This window comes from Myotis yumanensis, unplaced genomic scaffold, assembly GCF_028538775.1.
Source record: "Myotis yumanensis isolate MYYU_CA2020_CCGP unplaced genomic scaffold, mMyoYum1.0.hap1 SCAF_2, whole genome shotgun sequence".
Lineage (NCBI taxonomy): Eukaryota > Metazoa > Chordata > Mammalia > Chiroptera > Vespertilionidae > Myotis > Myotis yumanensis.
This window is the reverse complement of record NW_027223753.1, coordinates 102787984-102806740: the sequence shown is the minus strand read 5'-3', so window position 1 is coordinate 102806740 and position 18757 is coordinate 102787984. Positions and strand designations below refer to the sequence as shown.

At 40.0% G+C, this 18757-nt stretch overlaps 1 protein-coding gene across 1 annotated transcript in view; it reads left to right on the top strand.

Moving 5' to 3' along the window:
* The window catches only part of ATR (ATR serine/threonine kinase), a 213597-nt gene that overhangs the window by 131424 nt on the left and 63416 nt on the right, over positions 1-18757 (top strand). The window contains exons 25-27 of the mRNA XM_070405904.1: positions 7190-7310; positions 8606-8743; positions 11270-11480. Of these exons, the coding sequence (XP_070262005.1) occupies positions 7190-7310; positions 8606-8743; positions 11270-11480 (470 nt within the window). The remainder of the gene's footprint in view (positions 1-7189; positions 7311-8605; positions 8744-11269; positions 11481-18757) is intronic.

The window sequence follows — 18757 nt, the reverse complement described above, 5'->3', positions numbered from 1 at the left end:
TGGGCGGGGGCCGCAGCAGAGGCTGCAGAGACGTCCGGCCATTTCGGGTGGGGGTTAGGGCTAAGGCCCTTGCACGAATTTCATGCATCGGGCCTCTAGTCCAATATAATAAAAGGCTAATATGCAAATTGACCAAACAGCAGAACCACCAGTTGCTATGATGCACACTGACCACGAGGGGAAGATGCTCAATTCAGGAGCTGCCCCCTGGTGGTCAGTGTGCTCCCACAGGGGAGCACCGCTTAACCAGAAGCCGGGCTCATGGCTGGCGAGCTCAGTGGCAGTGGCAGGATCCTCTCCTGCCTCTGTGGCAGCACTAAGGATGTCCGACTCCTGGCTTAGGCCGACATCCTCCGATGGTTCCTGGATTGCAAGAGGGCGCACGCCTGGCACTGGGCCTCTAGTTCTTTAGAAAAGCTCTTGAGTATGCATACTTACATGCTAGATAACTTTTTTATCTTTATACAACTTTTAAACATTTTATTTAATTTTTAAAATTTTTTTTCTTGATTTTATTTTTTTTATTTTTTATTTTTTAAATTAAATGTTTATTGTTCAGATTATTACAGTTGTTCCTCTTTTTCCCCCCATAGCTCCCCTCCATCCGGTTCCCACCCCACCCTCTGCCCTCACCCCCCCCCCCTCTGTCCTCATCCATAGGTGTACGATTTTTGTCCAGTCTCTTCCCGCACCCCCGACACTCCTTTCCCACCCGAAAATAGTCAGTCCACTCCCTTTCTGTGCCCCTGATTCTATTATATTCACCAGTTTATTCTGTTCATCAGATTATTCACTTGATTTTTAGATTCACTTGTTGATAGATGTGTATTTGTTGTTCATAATTTGTATCTTTACCTTTTTCTTCTTCTTCCTCTTCTTAAAGGATACCTTTCAGCATTTTGTATAATACTGGTTTGGTGGTGATGAACTCCTTTAGCTTTTTCTTATCTGTGAAGCTCTTTATCTGACCTTCAATTCTGAATGATAGCTTTGCTGGGTAAAGTACTCTTGGTTGTAGGTTCTTGGTATTCACCACTTTGAATATTTCTTGCCACTCCCTTCTGGCTTGCAAAGTTTCTGTTGAGAAATCAGCTGACAGTCGTATGGGTACTCCCTTGTAGGTAACTGACTGCCTTTCTCTTGCTGCTTTTAAGATTCTCTTTTGCTCTTGGCATTTTAATTATGATGTGTCTTGGTGTGGTCCTCTTTGGATTCCTTTTGTTTGGGGTTCTCTGGGCTTCCTGGACCTGTAAGTCTATTTCTTTCACCAGGTAGGGGAAGTTTTCTGTCATTATTTCTTCAAATAGGTTTTCAATATCTTGCTCTCTCTCTTCTTCTGGCACCCCCATAATTCGGATGTTGGTACGCTTGTTCTGTCCCAGAGGCTCCTTACACTATCTTCGTATTTTTGGATTCTTTTTTCATTTTGCTTTTCTGGTTGGGTGTTTTTTGCTTCTTCGTATTTCAAAGACTTGATTCTTGGGATCCTCTAGTCTTCTGTTGGGAGTCTGTATAATATTCTTTATTTCAGTCAGTGTATGCTTAATTTGTAGTTGATCCTTTATCACAACCTCGAGGATCTCACTAGATTTCTTGAGGGTCTCATTAAGTTTATCGGCGATTTCTAGAAAATTCTTGAAAAACCTTAAAAGTGTGGTTTTGAACTCTATATCCAGTAGTTTGCTTTCCTCCATTTCTGTCATTTGTGTTCTGTTTTTTTGTCTCCGCATTTTTTTATGCTTCGCTGTGTCGATAGAGTGGCTTTCTGTGCTAGGTGTCTTATAGGGCCTAGTAGCTCAACCTCCCCAATTACCTGAGGTAGATACTCTTGGTGCACCCCCTTGTGGGCTTTATGCATAGTCTTGTAGTTAAGCCTTGATTGTTGTAGGTAACACTGGGAGGGATTGACCTCCAGGCCAATTGGCTGTGAGAATCAGCTGTGTCTGCAGTGAGAGAACTTCTGTGCTGGAGACACCCCTCCGGGGCAAGCCTTGCTTCAATGGGGCTTTGGTGCTCACTGAGTCTGCCCCCTGAGTGTGTCCTTTATGGATCCGAGGAGCTGCAATCTGCATGGTCCCACTCTGACTACTGGGCACACTGGCTCCTGGATCTCTAAGGAGGTGCTAATCTAGCCTTTTCCTGAGGCTATCCAGCAGGAGCCAACTGTGATGCAATGCAAGTTGCCCTGGGGCCTTGGGACAGCTGCAATTTGTTAGGTAATTATCAGATTTCAAAGGGTTAGGCCTTTCATATGCAAAAGCCTCCATGTAAGGCTTGGCTGGGGCGGGGCGGGGTCCCTGGAGATCAACAGGGCGGAGCTAGCAGTTATGGCTGCTCTCAGTCCTGCCCTCAGAGGCCCTGCTTCTCAGTGTCCCGGCAATCTTGCAAGCACCCCCGAGAGAAAGCTGCCCTCGAGTTCAGACCGATGCCAGACAGTCCAGTTTCTCCCGTATGAGTCTGGGTCCCCAGAGACTCGCCTGAAACTGGAGCTCAGAGCTTGAGACTCCCTCCCGATTCAAATAGACAACCGTTTCCTCAGCCGCCAGCCCTCTCCGCATGCGCCTCTGTACCTCTATATTTTACTTCCGTACCGCACCTCCTCTGAATCTCGGTATACTTTTCTCTTTTCTTCTAGTTGTAGAGTTTCCACTCAGCCAGCATTTCTGTGGTTCTGGATGATGTCCGTTCCATCTTTTAGTTGTATTTTTGAAGTGGTTGTGCGAGTCAGCAATCTCCGGTGTTTACCTATGCCGCCATCTTGGTTTCTCTGACTGTTTTTCTTGATTATAGAGAGAGAGTAAGGGAGAGGGGGAGAAATAGACATCAATTAGTCACCTTCCATATGCACCCTGACCGTGGATTGAACCCAAAACCTGGATATGTGTCCTGACTGGGAATTGAACCAGCGACCTTTTGGTGCACAGGATGATCCTCAACCAACTGAGCCACACCGGCCAGGGCAAAACATTTTATTTCTTATGAGCAGCATCATTTAAAGATATATTTTATTATATAAAGTTAAATTCCACAGTTAAATTTTGGTTTTTCTTTTTTGAGGATACTACACTTATTTATTTCTGTATTCTGTATTTTATTGCCTATATAGATAGATGCTTAAGAGTTTCTGTGATCTAGTGGAAAGTTTATAGTCTTTGGAGTCACATAGATCTAAATTTGAGTCTTGGCTCTGCATTTGCTAGTTACTTAACATTTCAAAGTCTCAATTTTTTTGTCTTGATAATATGGACGGTCTTATTTACCTTGAACAGTCAGTGTTAAAAATAAAGAAGATAATTTTAAAATTTACCTGGTAGAATGCATAATATTTAATTGATACTCAATAATAAATGCTTTTTGAATCCCAGCTTGCTCTTTTACAAGGGGTAGGGTGGCTTGCCTATTTCATATAAAGTAGAAGGTAACGTTTCTGCCTATTTCATTTTCATTTTCCATAAGAAGCAAACATTGCCAACTTTTTATCTATGTCCTATATAATAAAAGGGAAATTGCAAATTGACCCTAACAGTGGAACAACCAGGAACGACCAGTTTCCATGACACACTCTGACCACCAGGGGGCAGACCCTCCATGCAGGAGCTGCCCCCTGGTGGTCAGTGCATTCCCACAGGAGGAGCTTCGCTCAGTCACAAGTTGGGCTGATGGCTGTGAGTGCAGTGATGGTGGCGGGATCCTTTCCTGCCTCCTTGGTAGTTGGACATCCCCCGGGGGCTCCTGGGCTGTCAGAGGAATGTCTGACTGCCAGCTTAGGCCCGATCCCCTGGGAAGCGGGCCTAAGCTGGCAGGTGGACATCCCCCAAGGCATCCCGGACTGCTAGAGGGCACAGGGCGGGCTGAGGGTCCCCCCAGTGCACGAATTTTTGTGCACCGGGCATCTAGTATATATATGAAAGCCTAAGTGACCAGCCAACTGGCCGGTAGCTATGACATGCAATGACCACCAAGGGGCAGAGGCTCAACGCAGGAGCTGCCTTATGACAACAACTTTGCAGAGTACCCTGTTGCACTCTGGGACCCATTAGGGCAGCGGTTCTCAACCTGTGGTTCGCGACCCCTTTGGCGGTCGAACGACCCTTTCACATGGGTTGCCTAAGACCATCCTGCATATCAGATATTTACATTATGATTCATAACAGTAGCAACATCTGTAATGTATGAAGTAGCAACAAAAATAATTTTATGGTTGGGTCACAACATGAGGAACTATTTAAAGGGCCAGAAGGTTGAGAACCACTGCATCGGGGCATGTCGGACTGCCGATTTCAGCCAGATTCCTGCAAGCCAGGTCGAGGGACCCCACCGGTGCACGAATCCGTGCACCGGGCCTCTAGTTCTTTCATAAGAGGCCACATTTCAGTGGTCATTTATAAGAGTGATCTTAGCAGAGCAATGAGAATTCTTCTGATCCTTCTACTTTTATATCTGAGACCTTGAAGGAACCTCTAAGAAGTCTCTCAATGGTGGAAGTTAGGAGATTTATCTGGCTGGGATCTGCTCATTGACATTGTACTCATTAAATAAAAGGTCATTAGCGGGGCAGTTTTAATGGAAATTTGTTTGAAAGCTTTTGTATAAAACAGCAAGATGCCTCGCTGGTGTGGTTGAGCATTGTACCATGCACCAGGAGGTCACAGGTTCGATTCCCTGTCAGGGCACATCCCCAGTAGGGGGCATGCAGGAGGCAACTGATCAATGTTTCTCTCTCATTGATGTTTCTATCTCTGTCTTCCTCTCTGAAATTAATAAAAACATATTTAAAAACAAAATAAAACACCAAGATACCAGATTAAGCTATAGGTCACTTCTATAGCTTAGATTTCTTGATATTTGCTTCATTGGGCCTGGGAATAATTAAGAATTTCCTAAAACCATATATTTTTTTGTTGCCCTAAACTTCTATATTCTCCTTTAATTTTTTTTTTTTTTCAGTTAGGGCATTAATATGCAATCACTAAACTTGGATTAAAGGATGGCTGTCTTTGGGAGATTTTATTTTTAGAACTGAGATCAACTACAGTTCAAAGTTGCCATCAAAATAATTTTCAGAAAAAAAAATTTGGCTGTGACTAAATAGAATCTGGCTCGAATACTAATATTAGCAGTTTTCTTGCTAAGTTCATTATAAAGCTCGGTAAAATCATCTAGAGAATTACACTTAAGATGATTCAAAATAGTGATGGTTAATTGAGAGATTATTGGATCTTCCAATTTTTTAGATATTTAAAATATGGTGAAATATATAATGTTTGCAGGGGACCCTCACTATAGGGCATTTATTATATTTCTCATTTTCTAACCTTAATTGGTGATTGACAAACAACCCACTCCCCTTAAAAGCTACACACATGTAGTAAAGTGAGAGCTATTCTTTTTTAAAAATATATTTTATTGATTTTTTACAAAAATATATTTTATTGATTTTTCACAGAGAGGAAGGGAGAGGGATAGAGAGTTAGAAACATTGATGAGAGAGAAACATTGATTAGCTGCCTCCTGCACACTTCCCACTGGGGATGTGCCCGCAACCAAGATACATGCCCTTGACTGGAATCGAACCTGGGACCCCTGCGTCTGCAAGTCGATGCTCTATTCACTGAGCCAAACAGGTTAGGGCTAGGTGAGAGCTATTTGATCATGTTTAAATATTAATGCTGAGGAGCAAATAGGATCATGTTGAAGTTATAGAGGAGAATTGATAATTGATATAGCCTGAGGATGATAGCCATATTCCTAATGAGTGATTAGAACTAGAGGAAGTAAAATATTTTCCTTTGTAATAGGGGGAGATAAAATTATGGATATAACTTAGCTAAGTTTACAGATGTGATTATGGGAAGCAATGGTTTATTTCATCCATGAAGTATGAGGTATAGAAAATGACCCTGTTGATGCAAGTGGCAGTGGAGTTGGTATAGATGTAATTGGGAAAGTGAGGATTTGACATAGCCACTGTGGAAAACAAGAGAGAGCTAATATGCAAAGCTTAGAAGGATTTCTGGGCTGCAGAAAGGTGCACTGATGTTGAAAATTAAGAATATACAGCAATACCGACCTCATAAACAATTGTTTTTCTGCTATTAGTCCAGTGGCCTGGATATCATTACAGTGAAGGCAAACATTTAGATTTACCCAAGGTTTGGAAGTTGGCAGATGAGTACAGCTGGTAGAGAGAGTGTGGCAGTAGAATGGGTAGAGGATGTTATCAAGAGAGTGCTTGAAGTAAAGGACAATGAAAACCAAGCTGGTTGGGGAAAGAGGTAATGAAAGGAAGGTATTATAGATAAGGAGAGTTTAGCTGGGTCAAGGGATAAAAGATCTCAGTGAGGGAGAAGATCTTTATTAGAGTAACTGGGTGAAAGAACTGGAAATTTGGGAAACTGTAGCCATCGAGTAAAGTGTTCAAGTACTTCATTTTGGAAGTGACGACGTTTCTTTGTATTGGCCAGGGTGTTCTGATAAAGTAAGGAGAAAGTCATTGAGAAGTTTCAAGTTTAATTAGATGTCCATCCAGACATTGAAGCCACTCAGGATGATACAACTTGGGGAAGAAAGAAAACACAGAGCAATGTACTAAAGTTACTAATGAGCTTGATAATCAGTGAAATTGGTAGATGCCCTTAATGAGGAGTAGAGAAGAGAATAGTATTCCTGAGTGACTTGAAGCTCAAAGGAAAAGATCTTTCTTACAGGAGATAAGAAGGGCATTCAAAGGATCTGAAAGGAGTACTGAGGAAGAGGAGGCCTACTGGAATCCTTTGAAGTGTTTGGCATGTATTAAGAATGACCTTCCATCCCACCATTAAAAAGAATGTAGAAAAGCCCTGGCCAGGTAGCTCAGTTGGTTAAAGCCAATGTTGCAGGTTTGATTCTGGTCAGGGCACCTACAAGAATCAACCAATGAATGCATAAATAAGTGGAACAACAAATCAATATTTCTCTCTCCTTCTCCCTTTCTACCTGTCTCTCTTCCTTTCTCTAAAATCAATAAATAAATTTAAAAAGAAAGATACAGGAAAAGTAGTATCTTTAACTAGATTTCAGTAAAGACAAAGCACAGTGGGATAGTCAGTGGTAGAGTTGATAGTTTCTTCAACTTTCTTTTTATTAAAGATCTTAACAGATGGTTATATAATTATATATTTTTTCAATACACAAATTTTCAAAATTACAGATACAAGAGTTCTCAGAAGTCAACAGATTGGTCTGGAGTAAAGAAGCCAATTTACTTAAGTAAATTAGGTAATAACTTTGCAGAATGGTCAGCATCTTGGGCAGGTTATCTTATAACAAAGGTAAGAGAATTCTGTTAAGAATTTGTTCCCTGAACACAGAAAGTCTAAAAGGAATGAGAACATCTATCTGAATACATAGCACACACAGGAAGCATTGAAATATTTGTGTTGACAATGATATAAATTTTTGTAGAAAATATTTACTAATAAAGAGTAACAATTTCTCTATTGCTACCAGTTTCTGAGTAAGGAGGTCATTGTTTTATCAAATTACTGTGGTCTTAATGTGTTTGTAAACATTATTACTTTATGTTTGTTCATTTTAAGTTGTAAAATACTGTTTAAAAGGAAGTTAATGCTTTATCAGAGTTCATTACATAATAAAAAATTCTTTATGTAATAAAAGATATATTTCCCTTTATTGGTTACTTTTAAAAGAAGATACATGATCTGAACTTGCCCCAAAATAAAAATAAAGATTTTTTAAAAGTTGAAATTTCATAGAAAAATAGAGGTATAGTTCTGATAATGAAATTTTTACATGCCCAAAAACAAAAAGGTATTCTGGGTTCAAAAACAATGTTTAAGGCATATTTATAATCCACAACTTTTAAAAAGTTCATATTTCTGTTAGTGTTTAAAATATTATAAGAATTTATATTGGTAATTTCAAGAAAATTTCTGTCATTTTTTTATAAACATACTGAAAATATAATATGTGAAATGTAGAACATAATTGCTTCTAGCAATGGAATTTTTTATATTTTTTTTAAGTGAAGCATTTATATTTGAAGAAGGGAGGCTATAGAATTTTGTAAGAGAATAGTACTGTAGGTAAATCAAAGGATAGGTCATATTAATAAAATTTGACTCTAACCCTAAGTAATTTAATTTTCTATTAAAATTTTTTTCTCCTATAGTTAATCACTGTTTATTACTTACTAAAATGTTAAACGTATGTTTAATGTGCTGGCCCAGAGCATACTTTTTGGTTATTTTACTCATCTGTGTGCTCAGGGAATTAATGCTCTAAACTTAATGTTAGCTAAGTAAAATATACTGTAATCAAGGAAGTTAATCTGTAACAAAACATGGTGCATTAAGAAATGAACTGTAAGGGGTGAATACCATTTATACGGAGGTAGTTCGAGCCCAGGTAGCTGTATTGCCTATAGAGATCTCAGTAGATCAGGCACTTGGGGGTGTTTAGAGTAAAAAGAGAGGCGGGGATTTGAAAGCTGCCTTGCTTGAGTGCATATGCCTCCCTTTCTATAAAAGAGTACCCACTCTGTAATCTCACATGTTTTTCTTTGACATTAAAATTACTCACCTTCCCTCAACCATTGAGTTTACAGGTTCGGCATGATCTTGCCAGTAAAATTTTCACCTGCTGTAGCATTATGATGAAGCATGATTTCAAGGTGACCATCTATCTTCTTCCACATATTTTAGTGTATGTCTTGTTGGGTTGTAATCAAGAAGATCAGCAGGAGGTAAGAGAGATTATTTTACTTGGGTTCTCTTTGTCCAAACATTTGTCCAATATATTAGAAAGGCTACATATTAGTAAGAAATGTAAATCAATACTATGAATGTACATGTCTAAAGGCATACAATATCCTCTTTAAACTTTTAATTATAAAAAAATTATATATGCTTAGTGCAGAAAGTATATAAAATATATACCCAAATAATCACAGAACTTTTGAGAAGGATACATAAGAAAATATTAATAGTGGTTTTTCCTGGGAAATGGTACTGTGAATTAGGGTAGGGGAAGGAGAATATTTTATTATTGACTTTTATAATATTTTGTAAATTCAATTTTTTAACTACATACATATAGTACTTTTTAAAATGTTTCTTTTTAACAGCTTAAGTAGCATATTACTATATTCTTAATGTAAAAATTAAAATTAGATGAATAAATCAAAGTATACTCATTAATTACTATCCTAATCCTAAATCCTCAGAGGTCATTACTGCTAATTAATTTGATATACTTTTTTTCAGGCCTTTTTTTTTTTAATGCAATTGGTTCTGTTTTGTTTTTTTATGGTAGTAACATATTGTAGGTATTGTTCTGCAACTTGCTTTAATTAATTAATTAAGAGAGACAGTGCCACCTTTTATTAGTGCTCATAGTATATTTCCATTTTATAATTGTATGATGATTTATTTAAATATTGCCATAATAATATTGAATATTTCCAATGTTTTGCTTTTACAAACAATGCTATGGTGAGCATGACAATTCTTACTTGTGGACATGTTTGTGTATGTGTGTTTAGGGTGTATTCCAAAAAGTAGAACTGTTGGATTATATAGTATGTACATTTAACATTTTATTAGAGACAGCAAATGTACATATAGATTTATAATCCTACCAGTTCACAAGTCTATCCATTTCCCATACACTTGCCAGTACTTGATATTTTCAAACATTTAAATTTTAGGCAACATGATGGGTAAAAAAAAAAAAAAAGACATTTTATTGTTTTAATTTGTGTTTTTATTATTCCCAGTAGTTATGTTTGTTGGCCATTTGGATTACTTTTCTATAAACTAGAGGCTCGGTGCATGAAATTCGTGTACTGGAAGGGGGGGTGTCCCTTAGTCTAGCCTGCACCCTCTTCAATCTGGGACACCTAGGGGGATGTCCGACTGCTGGCAGTTGGACATCCCTCTCACAATCCAGGACTGCTGGCTCCCAACCACTCGGCTGCCTGCCTGCCTGATTGCCCCTAACCTCTTCTGCCTGCCAGCCTGATCACCCCCTAACCACTCCCCTACTGGCCTGATCGATGCCTAACTGTTCCCCTGCCAGCCCTGTCGCCCCTAACTGCCCTCCCCTGCTGGCCTGGTCGCCCCTAACTGCCCTCCCCTGCAGGCCTAGTCCCCACCCCCCCACAACTTCCCTCCCCTGCCAGCCTGGTCCCCCCCAGCTGCCCTCCTGTGCTGGCCTGATCACCCACAACTGCCCTCCTCTGCCGGCCATCTTGTGGCGGCCATCTTTTGACCACATGGGGACGGCCATCTTGTACGAGGTCATGGTGGTCAATTTGCATATGACCTCTTTATTATATAGGATTACCTAGTCATATCCCATTACTTATTTGGAAAATGTGGGTGTCTTTTTTAATTAATTGGTAGGAGGTCTGTATATAGTGTGGGACCAATTTGTGCCAGTTCATATCTTTCAAAAATCTTACCCAGTTAGTGGTTTTATTTTTAACCTTTGTTTATACCTTTTACATGGAAAGATTTAAAATGTAATGCCAAATTTATCAATCTTACAACTTTTTAATTTTAAGCCTTTTATATGATGACTTCTCTTAATTCAATGTCATGAATATATTTCCTACATTTAAAAAAAAATTCTTTTAATTTTTCAATTAGCTCTTTAATTACTCTGAAATTGACTTTGTGGATAGTGTGAGATATTGTTTTAAGTTTTTTGCTACTAGTTAATAAATAGTTTCATTATAATTTATTGTATAATCTAGAACAGGGACTTTCAACCTTTTTTATCTCATGGTATACATAAACTAATTACTAAAATTCTGTGGCACACCAAAAAAATATATTTTCTGTCAATCTGACAAAGAAAATAGATAGATTTTGATTCATTCACACCAGATGGATATTGTTGTGTTGGCTGTTGTAATTTTTTTTGTTTGACAACCTAAGGGAAAAGAGTTAAGTGCCCCTAATTAAAATAGTCAGGTATTCCATGTTTTAAAAATTCTTGGTGGTACCTCAGTGTGCGGTGGCACACTGGTTAAAAACCACTGATCTAAAAGAATTTTAAAATATTTTTGTGTTTACATTTATTACTCTTTTACAGTAGGTTTTCTTTTTATTGGTTTTAACTATAGATGAGAAAACTAATTTATTATTAAGCCATGGTGGGTTTTTATTTTTTTAGTTGTTGCCTTAGAATGGTTAGTCTTATATATTAGATACTAGTAAAATGATTATTATGTAGACATTATTAATTATAAAATGATTTCTTTCAGGTTTATGCAGAAATTATGGCAGTTCTAAAGCATGATGATCAGCATACTATAAATACCCAATACAGTGCATCTGACCTGTGTCAACTTAGTACACAGACTGTATTCTCCATGATTGACCATCTCACACAATGGTCAAGGCACAAATTTCAGGCACTGAATGCTGAGAAATTTCCACAAAGCAAATCAAACAGAGATAAGGTAGACTCAATAGGTGAGTCATAACTTCTGTTTATTTTTAATCTTAATTATTAACAAATTAGCTCCTTTCTGGATCAGTTTTATAATTTAAGCATTAGCTTTTAAAAAAACCTATGTATTTTTTTTTCTTGGCCTTTTCACTAAGTAATTGTAGTGAATTTATAATTGGAAAACCTCTCTTTTAAGTTCTCAGTCTCATTTCCTTGGGCAAGACACATACCTAATTTTTCTTTATATAAAATAGAATTAATATTATCTCTCTTAGTAGATTGAGGATTAAATAAGATGATGAGCCGTAACCGGTTTGGCTCAGTGGATAGAGTGTCGGCCTGCGGACTCAAGGGTCCCAAGTTCTGTTCCGGTCAAGGGCATGTACCTTGGTTGCGGGCACATCCCCAGTAGGGAGTGTACAGGAGGCAGCTGATTGATGTTTCTAACTCTCTATCCCTCTTCCTTCCTCTCTGTAAAAAAATCAATAAAATGTATTTAAAATAAATAACTAACTAAATAAATAAGATGATAAATATATAAACTGTAAAGTGTGAAATAAGTGCCTTGTTAATATTGTTATTAACCTACTCTTCACTGTTAACTCATTTACTGCATGTCACCTCAGTGTATTTGCATGTGTATACATATACGTGTGCATATACATACGTATACATATATATGTTGTGAAGTGTTCTTTGTCCATTTACACTTGTGAAATACAGTAAAGCCTCAATCCTGTGCATCGCGATTTTAGTATATGTACTGCCGAAGAGAGTGCTGTGGACCTCTATTAATGGGTAGGATTTCTGGTCTATATGTCATAAGTGAAAATTAACATCCTATTAATTTTTAAATGCTTTTAACCAAGATTTGCTTATAATTAAATTAACAGGTTATTTTTTTTGTTATTAATTCACTGTCATTTTTAACAAATATGCCATATGTTGGAAAAAACACTGAGTAATTTAGCTGACATAAATAAATATTACCTATCTACAACTATAGTCTACATATTTAAATCCAAGTGTCACCCCTGTAAATGTTCGGGGAATGATCACCACATGATCACCTGCATTGCATGTGGTAATCGGTTCTACTGTCACCAGGCCTGACTTTTCTGCTGCAGTTTTAACTCCTGTAGGCTGATGTTCCCAGTGCACTAAGCCACACACCAGCCATGTGCATTTGTTTATTCAAGGTGATTGGTGAATGCGCGCATCTACTAGACCTATTCAGTATAAATTTAAAATTACAGTAATACATATAGAAAATTCTTCTGTGAAATTAAACTTTTTATACATACTTAATTTTAATTACATCAACGTGTCTACATAAGTAAAAACTGGTAAACTAATTTGTCAATTTTTTAACATATGCATTCGGAAAACCTGTATTATATAACTAGAGGCCCGGTGCACAAAAATTTGTGCACTCGGAGGGGGGGGAGGGGGGTCCCTCAGCCCAGCCTGTGCCCTCTTGCAGTCTGGGACCCCTCAGGAGATAACGATCTGCTGGCTTAGGCCTGCTCCCGGGTGGCAGAGGGCAGGCCAAATCCCTAGGTGCAGCCCCTGGTCGGGCTCAGAGCAGGGCTGATTGGAGAGTTGGGGCGCCGCCCCCTGTCATGCACAGAGCAGGGCGGATGGGGAGGTTGCAATGCCACCCTCAGTCACGCTCAGGGTGGGGCCGATTGGGGGGTTGGGGCACCGCCCCCTGTCACACTCAAGGCAGGGTCGATGGGGAGGTTGTGGCGCCAACCCCTGTCACGCACAGAGCAGGGCCAATCGGGGTTGGGGAGCTCCCCCCTGTCACGCACAGAGTAGGGCCAATAGGGGAGTTGGGGCACCGCCCCCTGTCACACACAGAGCAGGGCAGATCAGGGGGTTGGGGTGCCGCCCTCTATCACCCACAGAGCAGGACCGATCAGGGAGTTGGGGCACCGCCACTGTCACACTCAGGGCAGGGCCGATGGGGAGGTTATGGCTCTACCCCGTCACACACAGAGCAAGGCCCGTTGGGGGGGTGGGTTGGGGCGCCACACCCTGTCACACACAGAGCAGGGCCCATCAGGGGGTTGGGGTGCCTCCCCCTGTCATGAGCAGATCAGGGCGGATAGGGAGGTTGTGGCCCCGCCCCATGTCACACACAGAGCTGCAGGGCGATCAGGGGGTTTGGGCGCTGCCCCCTGTCACGCTGATCCCGGTGCCAGGAGGCCTCGAGGCTCCGCTGATCCCGGTGCTGGGAGGCATATTACCCTTTTACTATATAGGATAGAGGCCTGGGGGGGCGGCTGGTTTACCCTGAAGGGTGTCCTGGATCAGGGTGGGGGTCCCCACTGGGGTTCCTGGCCAGCCTGAATGAGGGGATGATGGCTGTTTGCAGCTGGTCACACACCCTTCAGGGTGGGGGTCCCCACTGGGGTGCCTGGCCAGTCTGGGTGAGGGGCTGAGGGCTGCTTTCAGGCTGGCAGTTGTTGACTGAAGCTCCCAACCGCTCCTTTTTTTCTCTTTTTTTTAATTTTATTCTGGGCCAGCTTAAGCTCTGGCTCTAGCTCTTAGGCTTCGTATCTGGTTTGTTTGCCGTTCTATAATCGAAACAATGTATAACTTCAGCTCTGAGATCCCGGCAGGCTGAAAGCTGGTTTCTGGGGTTTTGTTTAGCTTCTATATTTGCTACATAGTACATAGTTGCTTAGAGTTGCAACTCAGAGGCCGGCAAGTCAGGCGGGGAACATTGGAGTCTGCAGTCACTGGAGCAAGCAAGCCTCATGTTCGCTTCCAGCTGCCTGGCTGCCGGCCGCCATCTTGGCTGACAGTTAATTTGCATAAGGATATGCTGATTAGCCAATGGGAAGGGTAGCGGTCGTACGCTAATTACCATGTTTCTCTTTTATTAGTGTAGATGGACTTTCAGCTTTAACGGACACACTCCCTTGCCCAAGTTAGTCCTTTACATCAAGGTTTTACTGTACTCCTTGCAATCTTTTTCACATTTAAGTTTTCAATTTCAAAGGAGATTTTAATTTCATGGCCTTTTTCTTCATTTCATTCATTTTATCCTTTTTGTTTTCCTGTCTCTGGCACTCTTTGGTATCCAGCAACTCTCCAGATGTGCGTAATACATGTTATTACACTACACCCTGCTGTTCTTACTATCGTTCTAGTTTTTTTCTGTGATATTACAATTCCTAGTAAGGTGACTAAAAGGAGAATCCTACTAGAGCTAAAAATGACACCTGCCTCTCTGATATGATCAGTTGGTGAGAAGAATTACATTATTAAGACAGTAATGGATACTCTTAATATAATGGATACTCTTAATGTCTTTGAACCTTTTTTTTTCCATTCTTATTGCAAGTAGATGAAGTATGTAATCTGTCTGCTTCTGTATATTTCAGCCATGTATGTTTTCCCCCCAGGCTTTGAGGCTAATTGAAAAAAAAATTGATTAACAACTCTTAAAGAGGTCTTCACTTACACAGTTCCCAGTTTCTGAGCATTTCTCTCTTGTTCCTATACCTATTGAAGTGCATACATTCCTGTTAAGCACAATAGTTTATTTTTGTAAAATTTTTTGAACTGGCAATAATTATATGTTTGGGAGAATTTTTTTCCCCCTCTGGAATATGGCTAATATATTTCACATTAGTTTAACACTTAAATGTTTTTTTCTGTTTCTACATGTGAAAATGGGGCTATTAAACCAAGTACGAACTCTGTTATCACCATTTTTACTAACATTGCAATGAAAATTAAAGATTTTAAGGACAGTATTTGTAATGCTTCTAAAGTATAATACCCTTAGCATTTCTTATAATTTGAAATCATATACAAATATTGATGAAAGTAAGGGACTTATTTTAAATATAATTTCTCTTAAATTTACTATCTTGATTATTTAAATTTTGGAAAAATTTATTTCTGTTTTCTGTTTTCTACATACTATTATGAATCATTATTAAAAATAATATGCCCTAGCCAGTTTGGCTCAGTGGATAGAGCATCGGCCTGTGGACTAAAGGGTCCCAGGTTCGATTCCAGTCAAGGGCACATGCCTGAGTTGTGGGCTCAATTCCCAGTAGGGGGTGTGCAGAAAGCAGCCAATCAAAGACCCTCTCATCATTGATGTTTCTCTCACTCTCTCTTTCTCTCTCCCCCTTCCTCTCTGAAATAAAAATAAAAATATTTTAAAAATAAATAATATTTTATAAATAAGAATTCATAAAATAGGGGGCAAGGGGAGGGGGGTGAATGGGGGGAAAAGGTGACATACTTTCAACAATAAAGAATTATTTAAGCCCTAACCGGTTTGGCTCAGTGGATAGAGCGTTGGCCTACAGACTGAAGGGTCCCAGGTTCGGTTCCGGTCAAGGGCATGTACCTTGGTTGCAGGCTGTGCAGGAGCTGGCTGAATCGATATTTCTCTCTCATCGATGTTTCTAACTCTCTATTCCTCTCTGTAAAAAATCAATAAAATATATTTTTTTTAAAAGAATTATTAATAAAAATAAATAATAGAGAGATTAAAAAGAAAGAATTCACAAATTGTACTGCCCTCATTTAGAAGCTTCCAATTTATGCCTTTTCTTAGACTGCTGAAAACAAGTACCCTTTTAAATATTTGTGGTTTTACTTCAAAAGCACCTTTACATTTAGTTTCCATTGTAATAGTTGATAATGTATTTATGGCAGGCAACACAGAAAAAACACACCAGATTGTTAACAAAGAATTCTGAACTTTAAAATTAAAAACGTTACGTTAGTATTTCTGCTTTTTTCTACCAATAGCTATACTTTATCAGTGTTTTTAGAGGTATCAATAATAAATAACTCATCTCTATATCTTTTGTATCATATTTATATCTTTTCTACATTTCATATAGTTTTATAATTAACCCTCACCACAACATTGTAAGGAAGGCAGGATAGATAATAATACTTCCCTTTTATTTATGAGGAAATGGGAGTTCAAATAAGTTAAATGACTATCCAAGGTAAAGTAAATAATAATGGTGAAGTTGAAGCAAAAATTCTCTGAGCAATCATCTTGTTTTTTTTTTAAATTAAATCTTTATTGTTCAGATTATTACAGTTGTTCCTCTTTTTTCCACCCATAGCTCCCCTCCACCCGGTTCCCACCCCATCCTCTGCCCTTACCCCCCTCCCCACTGTCCTCATCCATAGGTGTACGATTTTTGTCCAGTCTCTTCCCGCACCCCCGACACTCCTTTCCCACCCGAAAATAGTCAGTCCACTCCCTTTCTGTGCCCCTGATTCTATTATATTCACCAGTTTATTCTGTTCATCAGATTATTCACTTGATTTTTAGATTCACTTGTTGATAGATGTGTATTTGTTGTTCATAATTTGTATCTTTACCTTTTTCTTCTTCTTCCTCTTCTTAAAGGATACCTTTCAGCATTTTGTATAATACTGGTTTGGTGGTGATGAACTCCTTTAGCTTTTTCTTATCTGTGAAGCTCTTTATCTGACCTTCAATTCTGAATGATAGCTTTGCTGGGTAAAGTACTCTTGGTTGTATTCATCACTTTGAATATTTCTTGCCACTCCCTTCTGGCTTGCAAAGTTTCTGTTGAGAAATCAGCTGACAGTCGTATGGGTACTCCCTTGTAGGTAACTGACTGCCTTTCTCTTGCTGCTTTTAAGATTCTCTCTTTGTCTTTTGCCCTTGGCATTTTAATTATGATGTGTCTTGGTGTGGTCCTCTTTGGATTCCTTTTGTTTGGGGTTCTCTGGGCTTCCTGGACCTGTAAGTCTATTTCTTTCACCAGGTAGGGGAAGTTTTCTGTCATTATTTCTTCAAATAGGTTTTCAATATCTTGCTCTCTCTCTTCTTCTGGCACCCCCATAGTTGGGATGTTGGTACGCTTGAAGTTGTCCCAGAGGCTCCTTACACTATCTTCATATTTTTGGATTCTTTTTTCATTTTGTTTTTCCGGTTGGGTGTTTTTTGCTTCTTCGTATTTCAGATCTTTGACTTGATTCTTGCGATCTTCTAGTCTGCTGTTCGAACTCTGTATAATATTCTTTATTTCAGTCAGTGTATGCTTAATTTCTAGTTGGTCCTTTTTCATAACCTTGAGGGTCTCAGTAGATTTCTTGAGGGTCTCACTAAACTTATCGGTGGTCTCACTAGACATGTTGAGGGTCTTACTAAATTTATCGGCGGTTTCTAGAAAATTGTTGAAAAACCTTATACAGTGGGGCCTTGACTTACGAGTTTAATTCATTCAGAGACCGAGGTCGTTAAGGAGCTCGTTAAGGAGCTGGTTAACTCAAATTACTCTGTCAACTCAATGCAAAAAATCGGGGAGAGACAGCTGGTATCTCAAAAAACTCGTTAGTCGGGACACTTGTAAGTCAAGGCCGCACTCTAAGTGTGGTTTTGAACTCTATATCCAGTAGTTTGCTTTCCTCCATTTCTGTCATTTGTAACCTGTTTCTTTGTCTCTGCATTTTTTACGCTTTCCTGTGTTGATAGAGTGGCTTTCTGTGCTTGGTGTCCTATAGGGCCCAGTGGCTCAGCCTCCCCAATTACCTGAGGTGGACACTCTTGGTGCACCCCTTTGTGGGCTTTGTGCACAGTCTTCTTGTAGTTAAGCCTTGATTGTTGTAGGTATCACTGGGAGGAATTGACCTCCAGGCCAATTGGCTGTGAGAATCAGCTGTGTCTACGGTGGGAGAACTTCTGTGCTGGAGACACCCTTCTGGGGCAAGACTTGCTTCAGTTGGGCTTTGTTACTCACTGAGTCTGCCCCCTGAGTGTGTCCCTTATGGATCTGAGGAGTTGTAATCTGGATGGTCCTACTCTGACCACTGGGTACACTGGTTCTTGGATCTCTAAGGAGGTGCTAATTTAGCCTCTGCCTGAGGCTACCCAGCAGAAGCTCAGCTGTGAAGCAATGCAAGCTGCTGTGGGGCCTTGGGCCTTCTTTTGGAAGTTCTGGGTTTCTCTGACCCAGCTGCAGTTTGTTAGGTAATTTTCAGATTGGAAAGGGCCAGGGCATTCATATGCAAAAGCCTCTGGACACAGCTTGGGTGGGGCGGGGTCTCTGGGGATCAACAGGGCAGAGCAAGCAGCTATGGCTGCTCCTCAGTCCTACCCTGAGAGGCCCCGCTTCTCAGTGTCCCTGTAATCACTGCAAGTACCTCTGAGAGAAAGCCGCCCTCAAGTTCCAGCCGATGCCAGAGAGTCCAGTTTCTCCTGTATGAGTCTGGGTCCCCAGAGACTCCCCCGGAACTGGAGTTCAGAGCAGTCAGGAGCTTGAGACTCCCTTCCGAT